General features: G+C 43.1%; 1 protein-coding gene across 3 annotated transcripts in view; it reads right to left on the bottom strand.

Moving 5' to 3' along the window:
• The window catches only part of LOC148033563 (putative ubiquitin-like-specific protease 2A), a 59,700-nt gene extending 37,087 nt beyond the window's left edge, over positions 1 to 22,613 (bottom strand). For 2 of the 3 annotated variants that reach the window (XR_015691325.1, XM_087681506.1), the window contains exon 1: positions 21,908 to 22,613. Coding sequence is in view for 1 of the 3 variants with exons in the window: in XM_087681506.1 (XP_087537632.1) it covers positions 21,908 to 22,216 (309 nt within the window). In the remaining 2 variants the exon portion in view is untranslated. The remainder of the gene's footprint in view (positions 1 to 21,907) is intronic. The other variant, XM_087681507.1, reaches the window with a different exon arrangement.
• Positions 22,614 to 22,926: the final 313 nt, after the last annotated feature.

Genomic DNA, 22,926 nt, shown 5'->3' with positions numbered 1-22,926 from the left:
TTCTTGAACAGCACTTCACAGTTCCTCACCTCCAACGGCTGCCTTTGCATGAAAGGCCAGCCCTATAAAGCACCATGCGCACACCTCCTCCTTTCAAGTTGTGAAAACTCCTGAAGCATGATGAGGCCACAACCACATAGTTAAGACCCAAAGAGTCTGATTTGTTTATGTTGACCATCACCACTTATGATCTATCAGATTATCAAACTTACACAAGATCAAGTTCATTGACATCATATTATACAAAAATGTGTTTTGTCCGAGAGAAATGCAAAACCCCAAAGCAAATAAAACGTTCCATTCCATTTCGCAAAACGGGGTTGTGAAGCAAAAATAAAATCAGGGCTTCTTTTACATTATAAAAAATATGCAGTGCTTTTACAGCCCATGTTTCATTTTTCCTAAAATCCTCATGTTGTTTCTCCTCATCCTCCTCGTGCCTGTCCACCTCCTCCTCGCTCTTCTCCTCCTCCTCCACCTCTTCCATGCTCTCCTTCACCTCTTCCTCCTCTGCCTTGGGCCTCCGAATGCCTCCCCACAAGGATGTCACTTGAGATGTTTGGGATAATACCTTTAATCCACCACTTTGAAACGTCCATTCACATGGGCTATGAGCAATGGTGGACATGGTTGTTCCAAGGACTACTCCTAGTTGCTAGAGTTGGACCTTATTTGTAAGGCCAGCCTATCAAATTTTGTGGCCCGCTGATTGCCACTGGTTCCAAAAGATCCCGCACTTTGTAATGTCTTCTTGTCCTCTTACAGCAAACATGAACCTCTTGTCGGAGATCCTCTTATCCCACTAACCCCCAAAGGACTAGGAACAGTGTTTTCTCTTCCCTATCATGGTGAGGCTTTCCCAATCACCCAACAACTCCTATCCTCTGAGGACATCTTTAAGATGCTACAAAGGCAAACCCGAGAGACCTTGGTCTCTAATAGGATCATTACTACTTCAGGGGTCTCTATGGTAATGATCTTTGATCCCCTTTGGAAAGAACAGCAAGAACACAAATGAACTCAAAGAGAATAGACTCTTGAAATGGAATCCACACACCAAGGTCAAGAGAGAGTACAATGGCACGTGCTGTGAGGCAGAGTGCTGCAGTCTCCCTCTCTCCACCAAGAAGCAAAACATGTTGAATGGCTAAGTATGATCATGTATAATAGTGGAGGAATGGAGCAGCCTATAAATAGGTAAAAGAATGGTCAACCAGCATGGAATGCAGTCTAAAATACAGGTTGACTGGCACTAAATGCGCCTAACACAAAACAAAATTGCAGTCTAACTATAAACTATCACAAAGGATATATACTCTACCAACACCCTCTCTCAAATCATGGGTGATCAGTACAAGAAAATATACAATGATTAAGGACTCATCACAATACATACAACAATGACAATCAAATAGGAACATGGATACCCAAGCAGTGGGTAATCAAGCCTCCACCAAGGTGTCTTTATGCAATGATTAAGGACTCATTGCAGTACACAACAATGAAAATCAAATAGGACTATGGATACCCAAGCAATAGGTGACAAGCCACCACCAAGATGCCCCGAAATACGTTGAGGTCAATGGTGATCCTACCAATCCCTGAACAAAGAGCGTAGAAATAGTTGAATCTCAATGCCCGCCACAAACCAACTCCTGAAAAGCACTCCATGACCATGGACTCCCTCCCTTTGGCCTAACCACCAAAAGACCCCCTTATGTGAGATTATACTAGAAGCAAAGTCTACTTGTATCAAACATTTCTATCAAAGTGAAGCAATGCGGAAGCAAATGACCGTGACAAAGAGTGAACAGAGAGAGAAGAGAGAGAGAGAGAAAGAGACTGAAACGCAGAAAATCTGTAGTGAAGAATGCTGTATAAGGATACAGAATTATACACGGGTGCAGAGAAAATATCTGCGTATGTCTCCACCTCGAGGACCTCGATCTCTATCTGCCCCGAGTGCAGTCTCCATCAGCAGCAGGCTGAAATCTGTCAGATACAAGTGTGGAAGTCTGCTGGAAACTCAGCCTTATAAAGGCTGAAAAGAATACCTCAAAAATGACCCATAATGACCAGGTCAGATGCATTTAATGTAGCCGACTGCAGTCGGACAGTCTGACTACTGCCATGTGGCACTGCTGACATGGCAGGAGATGACTCTCAACACCCCCTCTCAGATCGTGGACAAGGCAGCAGACGGAGGGACCTAGAATGTCGATGAAGTAAAGCTTGGGGAAGTGCCTCCATAAACAAATCTGCAAGATTGTCTTCAGTCTTATAGTACTTCACATCAATGGTCGCATCCAGAAGCTTCTCCCTGATAAAGTGATACTAGATCTCTATGTGCTTCATCCGGGCATGGAATACGGGATTCCGTGACAAGGCAATACAACTCTCATTGTCGCACGACAAAATAGTAGGACGAGTCTGGGGGCAGCCAAGCTACTCCAACAACCGCCAAAGCCACACAGTCTCACATGTGGTAGAAGGTGCAGCCCGATACTCTACCTCGGTCGAAGATAGGGCTAACGTGGGCTGCTTCTTGCTACTCCAAGAGATAGCACCCAAGGTAAAACAATAACCTGTAGTAAATCGCCTTTGATCCACATCACCAGCCCAATCTAAATCACTCCAAGCTTCAAGAACAAGATTAGAAGCACCTATACTTGTTGGATAGGAAATCCCGAGGTCGGAGGTCCCCCTCAAAAACAGAAGTATCCTCTGAGAAACCTGCCAATGCACCTACCAAGGGGCACTCATGAACCCAACCAAAAGACCTACAGCAAAACATAGATCAACCCGTGTGTTGAGAAGCCAAATCAATGATCCAATCAGCTAACAGTAGCAGGTAGCATCCCCAAAGGAGAATCTGCATGTGAAGTGGCCTTCCAGTTCGGATCCATAGGAGTAGAAATGGAACGACATCTCAAAAGTCACCAAGAGCTCCTATACATATCTCTGCTGAGAGATGAAAATCCCCCTTTGAGATTGATAAATCTCGTGGCCCAAAAAGAAATGGAGAAGTCCTAAATCCGTCATCTCGAACTTCTGATGTGGGGCTATCTTCGTCTCGTCGACCTTCAGGGTATGGTCACCTGCAACAATCAAGTCATCAACATACAAAACAAACAACACACAACCACCCTCGGAAGTGTGCACATAAAGCTGCAGATTGGCCCTAGAGCGTCAATATCCCAACTTGGCCTGGAGAAACGAATCAATCTTCTCGTTCCAAGCGCGCGAAGCCTGCTTCAAGCCATACAAAGTCTTCTTCAACCTATAAACCTACCCATCTAAGGAACCAAAGCCAAGAGGTTGCTCTACATAGATCTTCTGCTTCAAATCACCATTCAAGAAGGCCAACTTCACACCCAACTAAAAAACAGGCCATCTCCTATGACCAACCAAGGCAAGAACAGCACGAATAGTCACCATGTGAGATGTAGGGGCAAAAGTATCATGGAAGTCAACACCTTGGTGCTGTGCGAAACCTTTAGCAACAAGGCAAGTCTTGTGCTTGTCCAAAGAGCCGTCACTATGGTACTTGGTCTTGAAGACCCATTTGACACCAATCACCTTCTTATGAGGGGGACGAGACACAATGAACCAAGTGTCATTCCGCTCAATAGCCTCTAACTCGGCTTCCATCGCCTTCCGCCAATGATCAGACTGTAAAGCCTCCTTCACTGATATAGGTTCTCTATCTTGCATAACACGAGACATCAAACAGTAGTTAGAGCAAACAAGCTCCGTAGAATATGCCTGGTGCCTCCGTGACCTCCGCGGTCCATCCTGCGGTTCCCACTTCTCAAGGACCCCCTCAATCCCTAAATCTCGAAGTGTGTCATGGGCCCAACGAGGAGGAGGTCGAATCTCTCCTTGACACTCTCCATCTACTGAAGACTCTAGAACATCCACCAGCAGGATCTCTACTAGGATGGCCGATGGAAGAGAAGACTCAGATTCTGAAGAAGAATCTCCATCAAGAGGGCTCTGGCTCCAAAAAAACTATCTTGGGAGTCGAACTCTCCCTTAGATCTCCAAGTACGAGGTGTTCCTCACCCCCTTCTGTGGCCAGAACTTCTACGAACCGCACATCTCAGCTCGTGTAGACATCCCGCTTCACGGGATCATACAAGCGATAACCTTGGGATTGGGAGTTGTAGCCAACAAATACTTGTCGAAAAGCCGCCTCAAATTTGTCACGCTACGTCTTTGGGATGTGCACATAGACATCACACCCAAAGATTCCGAAATAAGAGACATCAGACTTAGTCCCAAAGTAAGCCTCAAAAGGTATCATCCTGTCAACGGCCGAAGTGGGGGATCGATTTAGGATGTGGACTACCGTAGCCACTGCCTCGGCCCACAGAAACTGAGATGTTTGTCAGTGCTCCATCATGGTGCATGCCATCTCGATCACACTTCTGTTCTTCCGCTCCAAAATGCCATTCTCTTGAGAAGTGTTGGTATTAGTAAACTCCTGGTGCACATAGGCATCACACCCAAAGATTCCGAAATAAGAGACATCAAGCTTAGTCCCAAAGTAAGCCTCAAAAGGTATCATCCTGTCAACGGCCGAAGTGGGGGATCGATTTAGGACGTGGACTACCGTAGCCACTGCCTCGGCCCACAGAAACTGAGATGTTTGTCGATGCTCCATCATGGTGCATGTTAGAAATGAGGGATCTAGAGCATGACATAACCGGAAGCTATGGAGGATGGAAGGAGAAGTGTAGACTCATGATGGAATGGACACTGTTTGTTACACAAGTGAATTAGGTTCCAAGATTGAGACTTGGACTCATAAACACAATCTTGTGTATGTGGACAATGACATTGGCACTTTACTGAAATGAAAAGAGTACTATCATTGCATTAAGAAAGGAAGCAAGTACAATGCTTTATAGGAAAGTAGGAAACTGCAGTAGGCACCATTGTGCATATGGGATAAGTTAGCCTGCATGTCCTTGACCCTGAGATTCCATACAAAGAGGCTGTTTGAGTGTGATTGCTGATTCTCAACACCCCTCCTCAATCACAACTAGGAAAGGCACAAAGTGTGTAGAGGCTGTAATGAGAACCACCTGCAAAGTGTGGGTATACCACAGACATGGCAAAACACCAGAGGCTGTTGCAGAAAAAGCTAAGTGTGGGTACCATAAACATGGTGGACATCCAGAGGCTGTAACAGGGGCCTCACAAAGTGTACAGGGACTGTAATGCCAAGTTACATAAGGAGTTTACAAAGCTTATGGCCGGAAGCATTAGGGTAAGGAAAATACAAGGCTATTAAAACAATCTATCAGAATTATGAGAGTACAAGGACTGATGAGTCTTGTCCTTCCGATCCTGGTGATCTTCATCTTCTTCTTCCTTTGCTTCATTTTCTTCTTCTTCTTTGACTGCGACTAGATAGGCCTTTTGGGATCTCTTTCTTGCGTGGCAGAACTTCTCGGTGTGTCCGGTCCTTTTGCAGAAGTCACAAAAGAGCTGATCTTTCTTGCCTTTGTACCTGTTGCCAACATATAATGCATGCTCATCTCTAGAGGTACTTGGTTCTTCCTTAGTTTTTAGCTTCTTTTCTTCTTCTAACAGTGATGCTTGGATATCAACAAGTTCAGGATTTGGCATGTTGATTAAAGTTGTTGATACGTTATTATATTCAGGAGGCAAGCTCTTAAGTAGAACACCGATGCAAACATCTTCATCCATTTTAATGTTGATTCCTGCAAGTTGGGTTAGGAGTCCTTCCATGTAATTAAGATGTGTGGCAAGTGATGTGCTGGACTTCATTTCAAGCCTGAAGAATTCAATTAGGAGACCATACTTTGATGATTTAGATTGTGCACCGAACAGGGTGTCAAGTCTTTTCCATGTATCCTGTGAGGTCTCACAGTTATCCACATGATGGATATAACTGTCGTCCAGCTCCAATTTGATAATGGCCTGGGCTCTGTCATCATTCTTTTGCCAAGTAGTTGCAAGGTCCGCGTCCCGCGGTTTCTTCTCTTTGCCATTTGTGATGGCCCAGAGACCCTTCTTCATCAGAATGAGCTTGATGCGGGTTTGCCAAGTGTGGAATCCGACTCCTTTGAATCGAGCATTTGGCGAGTCTTTGCCCATGTTGGATTTACGGGAACAGTAGCAAATCAACTTCAGACTTTATTAGATTTGAGCAACAGAAGAATTGATTGAGAGACACAAGCAAAACAATTCAAAATAGAGAGAGAAACAAATGTAAAGAGAGTGTAGAGATGAAAATACAACAACTGACACATATGTAAAGGCTAAGACAAATTGGGAGTAGACACAAAGTAAAGTAATGTATTGGTTGCCTATGAGTGTCAAAGATAGCATGATGGGCTATTTGCAAGAATCTAAAACCCTCGCTATTGCATAGAAGAATCTGGCAAAGCTATTTGAAGTAAACACAAAGACCAAAAAGTTGCAACTTAAATCAAAGTTAAATCAAGCTAGAGGGAATCTGTCCATCATTGATTATGCATTAAAGATCAAGAGTAGAGCTTCAAGTCATGTATGAATATCATCCCTATTAGATTCCTCTTTTTCTCAAAGCAAAAACAAATCTAAACAAGTATTTTACTTTACTAGCAGAGATAGAGGTCGTGGCCAAGGTCAAGGTAGTCAATGTGGTCAACGTTATTATGCACAACAAAATAAAAGAGGATAGTCCCAAGGAAGGGAGAGTCGAAGAGAAAGTTGCATGTTCTAACAGATAGTAAAATTCTAGTAATAACAAGGAATGCTAACATTATGGTACAAAAGACCACATTTCTAAGAATAGCTTCAAAAAGAAGACTGAAATTAGATATGGAAAAAGGCATTAAGGTAACCATGCTTCTACTACTAGAAACAATGATGACAGAAGTGAATAGCCATTTGTTATGTAATAGTTCATGAATACTATGACTATCCATGGTTCGTCTAAGAATGATGTATGATGTGTAGACCCAAGTGCCTCTAATCGCATGACATCACACGGAGAGTGGTTTAGCCGGTCCAAAGTCTCCAAGCTATGTGGAGACGGGGAATGATACAAATCATCCCGTTACTCACATTGAAAATGTTCCTTTGAGTATGCAAGACGGTAAAACAAAACATATGGTTGATATGATACATTTACCAAGCATAACTAAGAACCTGGTTTCTCTTGGTCAATGGTATTGCAAAGACTGCAACTATTAGTGGTTGCAAGTATTATGTCTCCTTCATCAATGATCATACTCAAAAGGTATGGATTTATTTTATATGTCAACAAAATGAGGTACTCACTCACTTTAAAACTTGTAAAGCTTTGGCTGAGAAAGAGATAAGGTTACATATAAAAGGTCTAAGGTCAAATGGAAGATAAGAATACTTCTCCAAGGAGTTTTCTAATTTTTTGCAAAAAAATGGCATATAGTAATACTCTACATGTAGATATATTATAAAATAAAATTGGGTTGTTGAGCAAAAAAACATGCATCTTACAGAGATGGCTCGTATATTGATGTTTCACAGAAACTTGGCTCATAACTATTGGACTGAAGTAGTTGCTATTACTATATATGTTATAAACAAAATATCCATAGTTGTTGTACATGGTATGACAACGCTCGTGCATTGATATTTAAAAGAAACTTACCTCATTCTATTGGACTAAAGCAATTGCTATTGTTATATACATTATGAACAAAACACCCATAGCTATATGATATGACACTTGAAGAAAAGGATACATATTTTGATCTGAAAGTATTTAGATGAGAATATGCACATTCTTGATGAGTTGCGCAATAGATTGAATTCCAAAACGAAAAAATGTGTCTTTGTGAGATATTCTCTTGAGCAAAAGGGATACATGTACTATCACCCCATTACTATTAAGCGTGAGTTGAGAGTTAGCAAGAATGTTCACTTTGATGAAATGAGCAATTAGTATAGTAATATACAAGATACAATTGAGGCTTATGTGAATGAGAGTGTGACTATAAAGGATACAATTGAGGTTGACGTGAATCAGAGTGTAACTATGCAAAAACCAGGTCAACAATCACAAACATTGAGCACGCCATAGGAGTCTCCTAGTCAAGCTCTATTAATAGACCTTGGAGTGGTAGACTATGGTCACAAGTCACTCCACCAAGTGCATCACACATGTCAAGAAAAGGCAATGAGAATGTTAGGGACTTGATTGAAGATGTCACTACACATAGAAAGATTGTGAGCAACCTTATCTAATTTATTATCACTATGGAGCAACAAGAAACAATCTATACTTGCATTGTTTAGTACTGAGGTAGAGTATAAGGGTGTTACAATTCCAACATGTGAGGTAGCTTGGCTATGCAAGCTACTTGGTGATCTAAGGCTGCATGTGGACAATAAGGTTATCATCTACTATAATAACCTTAGTAGCATCCAAATGGCCAAAAACCCAGTGTATCATGCGCAACCAAAGCACATAGAAACCCATTACCATTTTATTCAAAAGTAAGTTCTAGCAAGTGATATTAACTTGATTTATGTCGTCGGAACAAAGGATCAAACTATATATATTTTTACCAAGGCCTTGGAGTTCATGAGCTCATACTAAGCTTGAGGGAAAGTATTGAGATGTCGAGCTCAACATGATAGTGTATCTACTACATGCCTTCATGAAGTGGCAAGACTTTACTCACTTTGCCACTTCGCTCATTGTCACATTAGATAACCAACAAAGGATATGCTAGTGATTCCACAATTAGACTATACCAACGTAGTCCGCTCTCAGTTATGGCATGTCCATTCTACCACCTCATCTATCCTTAATAGGTTCACACTTAGTAAATGCATGTACATATGTTTTAGGACTTTCGTATATGTCTCTTCTCATGTTGTAGACTAAGTCTTTTTTTGGTGTAGAAGAAGAAGAAGAAGATTTCAACCCTACTTCTCTATGTGCTCAAGTTTCCATTGTGTGTGTATACTCTTGGTTGCTTCGCCTCTCTCCCCTCTTCTTTGTTTACATAGACTACTACTAAAGGCTCCGAATTCCATATTCGTTATCTAGCTGCCGCTAGGAATCCTACGGATGAGAAGCATCTTTGGCACTTTCACTTAGGACACCTTGAGTATGACTTCACTTATGAAATGTCACGTCATCGAATCGTTGCAAACCCCTCCACACCTAAAACTATCCAAGGATCTCTACAAACTCTAAGGTGGCCATTTGGACTCTTAAGAAAAGATAGCTATCACCTTGGTAGTCTTGGTAGATTCTTGGGCAAGCATTGTGCACCCATTGACTAATACCTTGGTTGCTTTGGGGTGGGACCTTTCAGCACAATCCAAGGTGAGTTATGCTTGCAATTTCTCCCACTTCCAATTTTGGGCCTAAGTGTTAGAGATTCAATCATCACCTAGAAGGGCACAAGCAATGTGCTGTTGTACAATTATTACTCTCAGGTATATTTAGGCATTTCATGTCAAGTGGAACAATTCCATTTAGTCCCCAGCTCATTTCCAAAAGTTCCGAGTAGTTGACCAAGTGTACAACAATTGGGCAATGCCACCTATCATGCTGCAAATTTTGAGCAGCATTATTTTTTGTTATTTAATTATGGCGGCTGGTTTTTTTATGCAATCGGCCAATTTTTGGCCCATCAACCTACATATTTTATTCTTTTACTTCTACCTGTATATTGGCTGGCTTGCCCCAGCCATTCCCACTTGAGTTTTGCAAGTGGAGAGAGATCCTCAGCAAACATACACTCGACAACCCCTTGCACATATCTGCTTCCTTCATTTCAGCATTCACTCATTACAAATTTCTGTGTTCTACTCCCTCTTTCTATCCCTTTCCCTTTGTGTTCATATTCTTTCAATCTAATCATACACTTCCGCATTCACTGCACTCAAGTCTCATGGTATCAAAGCAGCATTGAAAGGCTGATTGATCATCAACAAACTTGAAGGCAAGATTTCAATGTAACAAAAGTTTGTGTTTTCACCATTCGAGGGCAAGTGGCAAGGCTACACATCAACACAAGGCTGAGATGAGCAGTGAAGCACAAGAAAGGAGTAAAATTACTGACTTTCTACATGTTTTTGCTATTCATGAAGGAGAAAAGGCTGTGTTTTCAGTCTTTTGGTGCAGATTTTGCGTTTTCATTGCCTCTAATGGTCGAAATAGGTTTGAGATGAGCAGAGGAAGCCCTAGCAAGTTGCACTTTCAAAGTCAAAGGGGGCTGCCCTTGTTTTTATGCACGTTATTCAAGTGACAATGTCTTCTGAGCTCAACATGGAGTTTCAGTCTATCATGGACCGTAAGGTTCCCATGTTACTAGCTCTTCCTCGGGATGGGAAGCTCGACAAGAGAATTACCACACCTCGTAGGTAATGATACTTGCCACCTTGGAGTCCTATGATTTGGCAGAGCTTGTGACCAAAGCCCTAGACTGTCCTACAGCCCATGATGCATCCAAGCCAAGTACAAGCACATTGGGACAAACTAAATGCCTACATCTTATCATTCCTATTTCTCTCTTGCACTCCCACCATCATAACCCACATGGAGCATTTAACCATTGCTCAAAGGTATGGCTAGAATTGGATCAATTATACAATCGGATAACCGTGATGAAGCAGGTGTCTCTAAAGGTATAGATACAAACATTGAACCCTCTCTCTAAAGGTACAGATATAGACATTGAACCCATCCAACTCCGTTTCTATACATAAGCATGTCAATAAGCCTCAGCAATTGCAGATGTAAGTCCAGAACGCAAGGAAGGCAATTACCTCTGAGGACATGGCAATAACTCTTCTCGCAGTTACCGCCCCAATTTAATGGATTATACTCCGCTTTGATTGTTTCACACCAAACAAATACCCTTAAGTGGGAGGAGTTGGTTCCGATAGTCTTGGATCAAGAGAAACAACTCAAAAGACAAAACACTCCCAAAACAGAGGCGTTGACAGGTCAATCTTCTTAACAGAAGGGAAAGAACAAGAAGAAGAAGAAAAAGGCCGAGAAGACCAAGCAAGATAAGCCAAGGAGTCTACTTGTCACATTTGTGGCACGACAAGTCAATGGAAGAGGGATTGTCCCGACAAGGACAAGGACACCAAGAAGGAGAAATCTACGAAGGACTCTGGTGGTGGCTACCCCTCCATCAACTGCCTTTCTCCATTTGGAGGTGATTGAGGATTCAACACCGAAGCTTATTGATACAACGATGATGGCCCTATTTATAGTCATATTTGTCATGCACTATCATCTCCTACCCATGAGCATCACTCTAAGTCATACGGGGACATTAGGAGCTCTAACATGTTTGCCATGTGTTTTGACGGAGGAACAACTCATTTGTCACGAGGACGTGAAAATTTGATGCTTTGCTTATATTTAATTGACATTTGATTAAAGGATTAATCAAATGTGAAATTAAAAGATGCACATGTGAGGTGCAAGCTACCTTTTTTACAGTTGAAGACCCAAGGACCCTGTGAAAAAGATAGGTGTTAAAGGCAAAAGTTGTAACAAGTTACACTTGTTAGATTCTAGGTGAATTTTGGTGTCAGTTTGCCCCTAGGACCATTAATTGGCCATTAAGTGTCAATGGTGACACTAGGGACTAGGCATTAATTAATGGATTAATGCTCGTTCAAGGGTCAATTAATGCATGGGACCACTTTGGGTTGCAAATGGCCTAGCCAATTAATTTTTGAATGGGCAAGGTCAATTTTCTGGGCATGGATTAAGGGCTGATTTAATTTACAGAATTAATTAATTTTGAAAATTAATTAAATGGCTGGAAATTGCTGAAAATGGATTAAGAAAGCTGCCACTTGGCAAAACTTTCCCATGCAAGTGGAGGAAAGGCTAAATAGGGCTGAAGGGAGAGGGAAATCTCGTTTTTTCATTTTGGAGCTGTTGGAAAGAGGTGTTGGACTGTTGCTGCCAACTTTTGGGGCCATTTCCCAGCCATTGGAGACCAGTTTGGTGATGGAGATTGCATATTCTTAACCTTGGAAAGCTGACAACTGCTGCTGATGCACTTTCTCTTGAAGATCACACTCTTTAATGCTCCTATTGTTGTTGGTGCTGTGAGAGTGCGCTGCGGAAGAGGGAATACGAACACGGAGGGAGAGAGAGAGAGAGAAAGCAGAAAATAAGGAAGAGAAATCTGCACTGACTGAAATGAATGCTGAATACACTGAAATGGACTGATCAGTCCCTGCACGCAGCCCACAGCGTCAGTGAGGGCACCAGATCAGGCTGATGATGATGGCAGCACCACCACGGGGGAGAAGGAGTGTCGGAATCTGCAAGAAGACAACTGACCAAGTGGGGAGGGGGGCTGCCTATAAATAGGCAACGGACAAACCCTAACCCTAACCCTAAAATGGGCGCAAACCCTAAAATGGACGCAAACCCTAAAAATGCCCTAAAATGGGCGCCCCACAACAGTGACCAAAAAGTGGCCGGGCAGCCAGTGGCTGCCCACTAAAAGAGGCCAAAAAGAAATACACAACCTAAGATAGCCAATCGAGAGTGACTAGCCTCCCCCATCATAACACATGACAGACATGTCAGAGCTCCTAATGTCCTCGTCTGACTCAGACTGAGACTCACAGGCAGGAGATGACAAGGCATGACAAACATGACTGCTAACACCCCCTCTCAAATCCTGGATGTGGCAGAAGGCCAAGGGAGAAACGGATCCTGGGGTGGCAAGAGGAATGCCAAGGTCGATGAAGTCCGTCGATGTAGACTGCTGCTGAAGGAGCTCCTCACGATCCTGGGAATCCCCCTCTAAAATACTAGGGGCCAGGGAATCCACAGCCGCATCACCGAGATCGTCCCCCTCTGAAAGGGATGGGGGGTACGAGGGAACCACCGGAGGAGAAGGTGGGGGATGGGAAGGAACCTGTGGAATAGAAGGTGCACAAGCGGAAACGGGTGTAGCAATAGACTGCCTCGGAGGACCCTGCATCAAAGAAGGGGAATGGAGCCTGTAAAGCCTGCTCTCCTGCCAACCTGTAGATAAGACAGCTCCTGTAAAAGAATCCTCAATAACAACGGCATGCTCGGTGAAGATCACTCGTGTGCCAAGCCTCGTAAGGCCATAAACTGAGAGGAGGGGAAGGCCCAAATCCGGAACATGGAGGGCTTGGGAAAAGGAGCTCGAAGGTCGGTCGGTAAACAAAGGCAATGTGCCAACACCACTAATAGGCACCGATAAAATGTCACCAATAGTGACTGAACCCTCGGATGGATGGAGATCCTGTAACAAATCACCTTGGGGAGTCATATGACTCGAAGCACCACTATCCACTAACCAAGGCGGCGCAGAAGACACTGCAGCCACGGAAGAAGGATCCTCCTCCAAAGCATGGATATGAAGGAACACTGACTCATGGGTAACAGCTGGTGTAGAGGTAGAAGAAGGCTCCGATGTAGATCCACCCGTCGCTCCCGGACGAAGGTGAGGGTACTTCTTCCAGCATTTCTCCTCGGGATGTGTCCCTTTCCCACAGTGTGGGCACTTCGGTCTCTCTGAATCTGAGTCAGAGCCTGAAGAACTGTCCTTATCCTTTGACTTCTTCTTCTTCTTCTGTCCTCCCGAACCTGCAACAAAGGCTCTAGTGGAGTCGGATCCACTAGCATTGACCTCTCTGAGTCACTCGTCATGCTCCAAGACAAGCGGGGATAGCTCCTCCCATAGAAGCTTCTCACGGGTCCTCGATGTAAGAAGGCTGGTGTAGAAGACATCAAACCGAGGCGATGGCAGCTGAGTCAAAAGAATCATAGCCATGTCTTCAGAAGATATCGTCCGACCGAGGGATGCAAGCTCATCCCTCATATCCTGTAATCTGTTGATGTGGTCCTTCATGGAAGGACTATCATCAATAGCGAGCATCCGCAACTTCTTTTCGAGAGATATCCGGTGGGCAAACGTCTTCTGTTGATAGAGAGACGCGAGCTTTCTCCACACGTCTGCTGCAGTCTTCAACCTGTAAACATGAACAAGGACAGAATCCTGCAAACTCAGAAAGAGGAAAGATCTGGCTCTAGAATTGAGCCGATCCCATAAGGCTGCACGATCCATAGAAGTCCCATCTGCGGGATCCATCTTAGGCCGGGGAATAGGAACAGAAACAAGCTCCCAAAGATCGAAGGAGTCCAAGATACACTCCACCTTGCAAGACCATAGAGAAAAGTTGGAGCCATCCAACCGGTCCTCTTTGGGCAGCTGAGGAAGTACGAGTACCTGTACAGGGGGTACCAAAGGCTGCATCTTCGGCCCACTGGAAGGGGCTCGCCGAGATATATGAATAGAAGGGGCACGGGAAAGAGGAATAGACTCCGGACGACGGTCCTCGTGATAGAAATCACGCCTCCGTTCAGATGAGTGTCGAGACAAAAGCTCGTCATCTGAGTCATCAAAGCCCGTAAACTGATGAGAAGACATCTTCGATATCTGCAAACACCAAAACACAACAAGAGAAGGTTGCCGGTGCCGAAACACAAACACCAGAAGCTCCTGAGCTGGCCACCTTGCACAGAACGCAAGGATGATGTCAAACGCAAGTGCTAACGATGCAATCACCACAGAAAAACAGCCTCCTGCCTCAAAACGCAGCCTGGGAATAGGTCACCAGCAGGAAAAGAGCCGCCTGAAGATGGAACAACAGCCAGAACAGCAAGGCGCAGGTGGGAGGAGTGTCGCCCAACTGGAGGAGGGCCACCCAGGCTGAAAACGCAAGCAAGAAGAGGTTGGTGATGACGTGGCAGCCACTGGAGAAGGCGCCAGCAGCAAACGCAAATATTTGGGACCTCCTGGAAGGGCCGCCTTGGCTGTTCGGGATGACGCCAGCAGCAAACGCAAAGATGTGACACCAAAACAGGCCGCCTTGATCAAGAAGATGGTGCAGAAGGTGACGCCTCAGCTGTTGGAGACCTCTTGACCAGCAAACGCAAAGTTGTGGGTGTTCTCCCGCGTAAAACTCAGCTCCGTGTACTCTCCTTCGGCTCTGATACCATGTGAGTGCGCTGCGGAAGAGGGAATACGAACACGGAGGGAGAGAGAGAGAGAGAAAGCAGAAAATAAGGAAGAGAAATCTGCACTGACTGAAATGAATGCTGAATACACTGAAATGGACTGATCAGTCCCTGCACGCAGCCCACAGCGTCAGTGAGGGCACCAGATCAGGCTGATGATGATGGCAGCACCACCACGGGGGAGAAGGAGTGTCGGAATCTGCAAGAAGACAACTGGCCAAGTGGGGAGGGGGGCTGCCTATAAATAGGCAACGGACAAACCCTAACCCTAACCCTAACCCTAAAATGGGCGCAAACCCTAAAAATGCCCTAAAATGGGCGCCCCACAACAGTGACCAAAAAGTGGCCGGGCAGCCAGTGGCTGCCCACTAAAAGAGGCCAAAAAGAAATACACAACCTAAGATAGCCAGTCGAGAGTGACTAGCCTCCCCCATCATAACACATGACAGACATGTCAGAGCTCCTAATGTCCTCGTCTGACTCAGACTGAGGCTCACAGGCAGGAGATGACAAGGCATGACAAACATGATTGCTAACAGGTGCATCCATTTGGGCTTTCCCCTCCTCTCTATTTATGGCCTAACTAGACTTGGTACTCAAGTTGTCTTCACCAAGTAGCCTATGTTTATCGAGTATTCTTCTACATAGCCTATTGAGTATTCTTCTACAAGAGCTATTTTAGCAACAGGTTGATAGGAAAGTGGGCTATACAAGCTCCGTTCCCCTTCTCTTATGCAAGGTCCTCCGAGGCAATTGTCTATTGTTATACCCGTTCTTATTTATGCCTTATCTATTCCATAGGTTCCTTCCCATCCCCCACCTCCTCCGTTGGTTCCCTTGTGCCCTTGTTCCTTTTAGAGGGGTACAATCTCGATGATACAACTGTGGATTCCTTGGCCCCTAGGGTGTTAGAGGGGGATTTCCAGGATTGTGAAGAGCTTCTTCATTAGTGGTCTACATCAACAAACTTCATCAACATTGGCACTCTTCATGTTCCCCTCGAATCCATATCTTTTTCAACCTTCAGCCATAACCAAGATCTGAGAGGGGGTGTTAGCAGTCATGTTTATCATGTACTATCATCTCCTGCCTATAAGCCTCAGTTTGAGTCAAATACTGATATTAGGAGCTCTAGCATGTCTGTCATGTGTTTTGACGAAGAAGGCAACTCATTCTAGAGCATGCATTTCTTCTTTTGATCAGTTTAGATGTATTCACACTATGCATTAGCGATTTGCCACTATAAAGGCTGCCACATCAACAATTTCCGCAGGCAATAGTTAGTGCAGATAAATCACTTTTGGGCATCGGATAGTGGCACCTCCTGTCACATGACCAACAAGAAAGGTCTATATATTTCTATTAAGCTTTTGCAAGAATCCATCACTATGACGGTTGGGAATGATGCAAAATGCCCTACTGATGGCACGGGTACTATTTTCTTTGTTGTTGTAAATGGCAAACTCGAAAATCTTTCAAATGTGTTGTATGTTCCAAAGATTAAGAGAATTTTGCTACTATTAATTGCTTCTGTAACTAATATTGGCCGTGAGGTGACGTTCACCAAGACAAGTGTAAAACTTATCAACAGTGCTAGCAAAGTTGTCAACAAAGGAGAAAAAATGAACGACTTATATGAGCTAAGTGCTCTCACAGCTACCGTTGGTGTGGGCACAAGTAAACTTTGGCATGAAAAGTTTAGGCAAGCAACAAAAAAAGACATTTCCACAAGAAAGCAAGAATAGAGTAAAGGCTCCTCTAGAGTTAGTGCAGCCTACACAAGCCTTGGGAGGATCGTCTTACTTTATGTTGATTGTCGACGACTACAACAAGAAGATATGGGTGTAGTTCCTTCATAATACGACTCAAGCTTTTGGCAAGTTTAAAAAATTGACTACAACTTGTTGAGAATGTAACAAGGCAACGTGTAAAGAAGTTTAGAACAAATAGTGGTGGTGAGTTAAACTCAAAGGAGTTTGATGGTGAGTTAAACTCAAAGGAGTTTGAAGACTTTGGCAAGAGCAAAGGGATTAAGAGTCAATTGACGACGCCTCACACACCTTGGCAAATGGCATTGTTGAACACCGAAATCACACCATTGTATAAATGGCAAGGTGCATGCTTAAGGGCAAGGGATTGCCTAACTAGTATTGGGCAAAAGCTATTAATACTACAGTCTACATTCTCAATCGCAGTTACATAAAGGCTCTTAAAAGCAAAACTCCTCATGAAGCCTATTCTGGTAAGAAACCATCTGTCTCACATTTTAGAACTTTTGGATGCGAAAGTTATGCACATGTTCCAAAGGATAAGAGAAACAAGTCAAACCCAAAAAGCACAAAATGTATCTTCTTGGGTTATAGTGATGAGCAAAAGACTTACACATTGTATAACCAAGAGGCAAAGAATATCATAGCGAGTCGTAATATTATGTTCAAGGAGCGGCTACATACTATGGAGGAGGAGGCTATAAGTTCTTCCACTTTATCATCCAACAAACAAGTAGTCCAAGCTTCCTACCCTTAAGAAAGAGAAAGCATCATCTTCGGATGATGAGGAACAAGTTCATCAATCTGCAATCACGCCACTAAAAAAGCCATTGCCACGATGGATGAAGCAACTCTATGATCACAATAATCCTATGCCTACGACAATTAAGGAAAAGACAAGTGGACCAAGGAGGTCTCTGAGAATAGAGAAGCAAAAAAAGGCTTCTACTCACATAGTCAATGCCTTAATGTCTAAGATTATGAGAAAAGTAAAAGAGCCAACAAACTTAGAAGAAGCATTTGCCGTTCTAGCATGGAGAGCAACTATGTAAGCTGAGTATGACAGCATAATGAAAAATGATACTTGGGAGCTAGTGGATCCACCACAAAAGCGGAAGAATATTAGCACCAAGTGGGTCTGGAAGGTAAAGTACAAGGCTAATGGCAACTTAGAAAAGTAGAAAGCCAAATTAGCTACATAGGGATTTTCACTGATTGAAGGATTTGATTTTCAAGAATCATTTGCTTCAACTACTAAAATGACCACTATTCATACAACACTTACAATGGCCGCTCATAAAAAAGTGACAAGTTTGCCAAATGGATGTTAAATCAACATTCTTGAATGGTAACCTCAAGGAGAAGGTGTTCGTGGCTCAACCACCAAGGTTTGAGGCCCCCATTCTAAGAACAAAGATTATAAGCTAAAGAAGGTATTGTATAGGCTGAAACAAGCCCCTAGAGCATGGTACCAATAGATAGATAATTTCTTTTTAGGCTTGAATTTCAAAAGATGTGCCTCAGATGCTAACTTTTATATTTACAAGAATGGTAAAAAGTTTGTAGTGATTGTCCTAGATGTGAACGACCTTCTTATTACATGTGACTATAAAGATACGATCCATCAAACTTGAACGGCTTTGAGCTTTAAATTTGAAATTACAGACTTGGACTTGTTGCACTATTATTTGGGAATTTAAGTTTGGCGAAATCTTCATCTCTTAAAAGAAATATGCATGGAAGATCTTAAAAGCATTTGGCATGACTAACTGTGAGAAGATAGCTACATCTATAGAGATCAATGTGAAGTTATCCATTGAAGACACAAACACACTAGTACACATTGAGAGGTACAGGAGGTTGGTTTGCAACCTCATCTACTTGTGCAACACCAAGCCAGATATCAATTCTGATGTTGGTATTTTGAGCAAGTTCTCAAACAAACCACGAGAAAGTCATTGGAAAGCTAGAATGCAAGTGCTCAAATACTTGAAGAAAACTCAACTATGGTATCACATACAATTCCAAAAGTGCTATTGTAGAAAACTATGACTCACATTGGGTAGGTGACAATGATTCCAAGAAATCAATTTCTGGATATTGTTTCTCTTCAGGTTCAAGAATATTCCCTTGGATCAGTAAGGAAAAACCAATTGTGGCATTGTCTTTTACCAAAACAAAGTACAAGGCAACTTGTTTTGCTGCATGAGAGGTAGTATGGTTAAGGGGCATATGGGAGTACAAGATGAAGATCCAACAATGCTAAGATGTGACAATCAGAGTTACATCTCCATTGCCAAAAATCCAGTTTTTCATACATGAACCAAACACATTGAGATCCAATATCACTATATGTGTGACTTGATCGAGGATGGAAGAGTAGAGTTTATCTACTGTCCAACAAAGGAGAATGGAGTTGATATCTTCACCAAAGCTCTTACGAAAGATCTACTTCGAGTTTACCTTCAAAGACTCAACGTTGGGCGGAAGATATAGTTCACCTTGCAAGTGGGCATTGAGAGGGGCTGTTAGCTATGCTCAATGCCCCACCCTAGTTACTCATAAGGTGTCACCAATGATCCATGGTGCTCCAAGTTGTAAGGCCCCCATTATAAGGAGAAGCCATGTGTAAGTACGAACATTGGTTGAGTCCTGACTTGTATGTCAGATGAGGTCTATGTGATCGGATGGTAAAAAGGTGACCTTTGAGGATCTAGCTTTTAGGTTAGATAGAGTACTTATGCTAATAGCAACTTCAAGGCACAATGCATTGAGTTACAGGGTGTGGGAGTTATCAGGAACTTTTATTTTGGGATCCAGGGGTAGCAAGAGCAGCCCCCTTGATAGGATTCCAATGCAATGTCCCCGGCCCCAACATTAGAGAAAATATTCCCTATAATATTTCCTAGCCGATTAGGAAAGGTTCATAAGATGGTCAAACAAGCCGACTGGACTACCTTCCTGAGCTATAAAAGAAAGATCCCTCCAAAGCTATCATCAATCTATCTTTCACCCAGTCAAAGTCCTTCTCACTAGCCTTAAGATCTTCACCTATCATATGTCTGGATCACCATCTACAGCTCACAATGGAAGCATGCAAATACACAGAGTTATCTTTGTATCAATTTGTTTGAAATTAAAGCAATTTCTATTTTTCTCATATTTGTTGTGTATTCTCTACCCCTTTGCTCACATTCTATCCGATATACCGTGTGCTTTCTACATTAGCTAGGGTCATAGACAAAGGCCCAACTTGTGTATATGAGGACTTTTAGAGGAGCCACTATTTTCTCATCATTGGCCAATATTTATGTTAGATCCTATATCCTTGGACATTTGAATGAGCACTACTAGTATTTATTGTAGTGGTCATGAAGTGATTTAGAGCAAATGTAGAGGCACTTCAAGCCTAAGGAAGCCAAGTCCTATTTAGAGGACTCAAAACCCTATTGTGCACATCATTTTATAATCACCACTCAGACTCTTGGCCTGTAGACCGACGCATCTATACATTAGGATCAGTGTGTGCTAGTGGTACAAGAGACTAGCTCTTGGGACGTGATTGTAATCCGGTTTGTTGCTAGCCCCCATCCAGATATCCAAGGACATTACATCCTTGAACATTCAAACAGATATTAGTAGCGTTGGTCACAATGGTCATGAGGTAACTTGGTGTGAATGACTAAAGGTACTTCAAGGTTAGGATACTCAAGTCCTGTTAATAGGACTCAAGGCCCTACTGTGCATATCATTGTGTGATCACCACTCTTTGACTTTTGGCACGCAGACCAATGCATCTGTACACTGGAATGTGTGGGTTGGTGGTATGGGATGCCAACTCTTGAGATGTGGTCTGACCCAGTTTGTTGCTAGCTCCCACACTCAAGGGTAAGCCCATTTGGCTCTAAGGTTGGGAGACGTATTTGATACTTGTATTATGTCTCATGTGCATGTTGGATCCTAAGTGGATATTTCAAATTCCCACTCCAAACTACTCGCAAAGTCCAAACACAATGGAATTCGGGTATGGGGACACTATCGAAGATAGGAGTTCATCTAGACTACGAGGTGTAGTCATGCTATAAATCTCTAGGACATCTCCACTGTAGAGACTCTCTCAGGGATCTAGACAAAGATTAGCTATACTCTTCAAGGGAGATGGAAGAGGCTAAAAGGTGGTCCAAGAGATAGCTATATCATGTATGAGTTCCAAAAGTAAAGGCCCAAAAAATACTTTTTCAAAAATCCCAACAAAAGAAAACCAATTGGGTGCGCGGGAAAGAGAGGAAAGAGCCTGGAAAAAGAAAATTCCCAAGTATGTACATTTGCTACCTATAAGAAATGCATCTCTATGTAACATTGTTCTACAATTACTGCATAACCTACATAATAAAATTCCTTTTTGTTAACAAGTGACAATTCAATTCCTTGGCATATAAGAAATGTTCCTTAAAATTTACCTACCTCAAGTGTTCTAGGTAGCTGTTTCTTTTCACTTCACTATAGATTAAATAGGAAACGATAACATATTTTCATAGAAACCATATAAGGATATTGTCCATAGCATCATTAATGTTGGTGGAGCATGGTTAACCCAAAAGGTACTACTAAGAAGTCAAAATGCACAGCTCTAGTTCAGAAATGGTCTTTGGAACACTCTTTTGAGGAATTCTTAGTAGGGAAATCCTCTTCATGTCTTGAATCCTTAATTCACAAAGCCCAACACAACAAAGTTGGTCATTCAAATCCTTGTGCTAAGTAGTTCCTGCTCTAGCTCTTGCATATCCTTTTGGGTTAGCTTCTCAAAGCCAATAAGGTAGCTTGCTAATAGGTTTACCCTGGGTACTAAATGTATTGTTTGCTTATGACCGAGTGGATGTATGTGTTTCCTACTTCCACGTTATTACATGTATCTAATTCTGGCCCGTACATAAAAACGCCTGCATATAGTTCCACATGCTTCTACATTTGTTTTTGCTTGGGAAAGGTTACTTTTAGCTACAGAGTTCAAGAATCGGTCAGAAAGACAAGAAACCCTGTGCAATCAGAATAACAGGAAAACAAAAAGCAAAACACGGTCTACCTCCTTGGATCGCAGTGCTTCTCTCTGTAAGTCGAGTTTCCTCTGGAGTTCATGTTCATGCTTCTCAAGGCGCAACTTGAGTTTGATACCATTATCTTTCAAGTTTTTTCCCACCTTCCCGATCGTCGTCTTATAGGAAGTGATTCTCTGTGTGAGCTGCTCAATACTGAGCAGCGTAACATCATCCTCCCTTTCATCGTCTGGCGACTTCTGTCGCCCTGTTATCACCAAGTCAGGGCAATCGTCGCCGGCAAAGGCGAACGCCTCTGAAATATTGAGGCCCGCCATAATCTTATCTGCATTCAGCATAGAGCATCTCCATTGCCGGCATTCTCTGTAATAACCAACCTGTCAAGGTATTGACCTGCCTCAGAGACTCCATGCATTGCCAACTTCTCGCTTTTCCTCATCTGTGCAAGGCTGGTGTGAGGACGCGCGGGCTGCAAGACGGGCAGCGAAAGGCATGGTTGTGTGTGCTCTGAACACAAAGGCGGCGGTATTCCGGGCATGCACGCTGCTTGTATAGTCGCAATATGCTCGAAAGGGATCTCTTAGACACTGTGAATGCCTATAGGCCGATGATCGTTTTAGCTGCCTCGTCCCTGCGGAGAGAGAGAAAGGGGGGAGGGGAGGTGAGGGGAGGTGAGGGGAATGTACAGCCTACGCTCCCGCCATCGAGAGATTCGTTGTGGACATCCTTTTATGTTTTCTGTTATGGCATTATGCATACTTTCTTTGTTTTTGGTTTTTGGCCTAGGTGGTGAACGTTCCCATATACAAAAGTCTGGGTAGATCAGGCTACGTTATCATTTCTAAAGGGCCTATACACACAAACTATGCCTTTAATTTATGGTTTCTTTTCTCAAACTTGTCTTCTTTTGGAACAATTACATGTTAACATTCGACATGCATAAAACGCTAGGCCGCGGCTAAGAAACAGCAAGCGAAGTTGCACTGCTCTCTCTCTCTCTCTTCCTCTCCCATATTTTTTCTCCCTCTTTTTCTCTCTCCTCATTTTT

This window comes from Lygodium microphyllum, chromosome 7, assembly GCF_053477565.2.
Source record: "Lygodium microphyllum isolate KBCC chromosome 7, Lygodium_microphyllum_v1.1.10, whole genome shotgun sequence".
Lineage (NCBI taxonomy): Eukaryota > Viridiplantae > Streptophyta > Polypodiopsida > Schizaeales > Lygodiaceae > Lygodium > Lygodium microphyllum.
The sequence above is the reverse complement of the archived record's forward strand: the minus strand, read 5'-3'. Positions and strand labels throughout refer to the sequence as shown.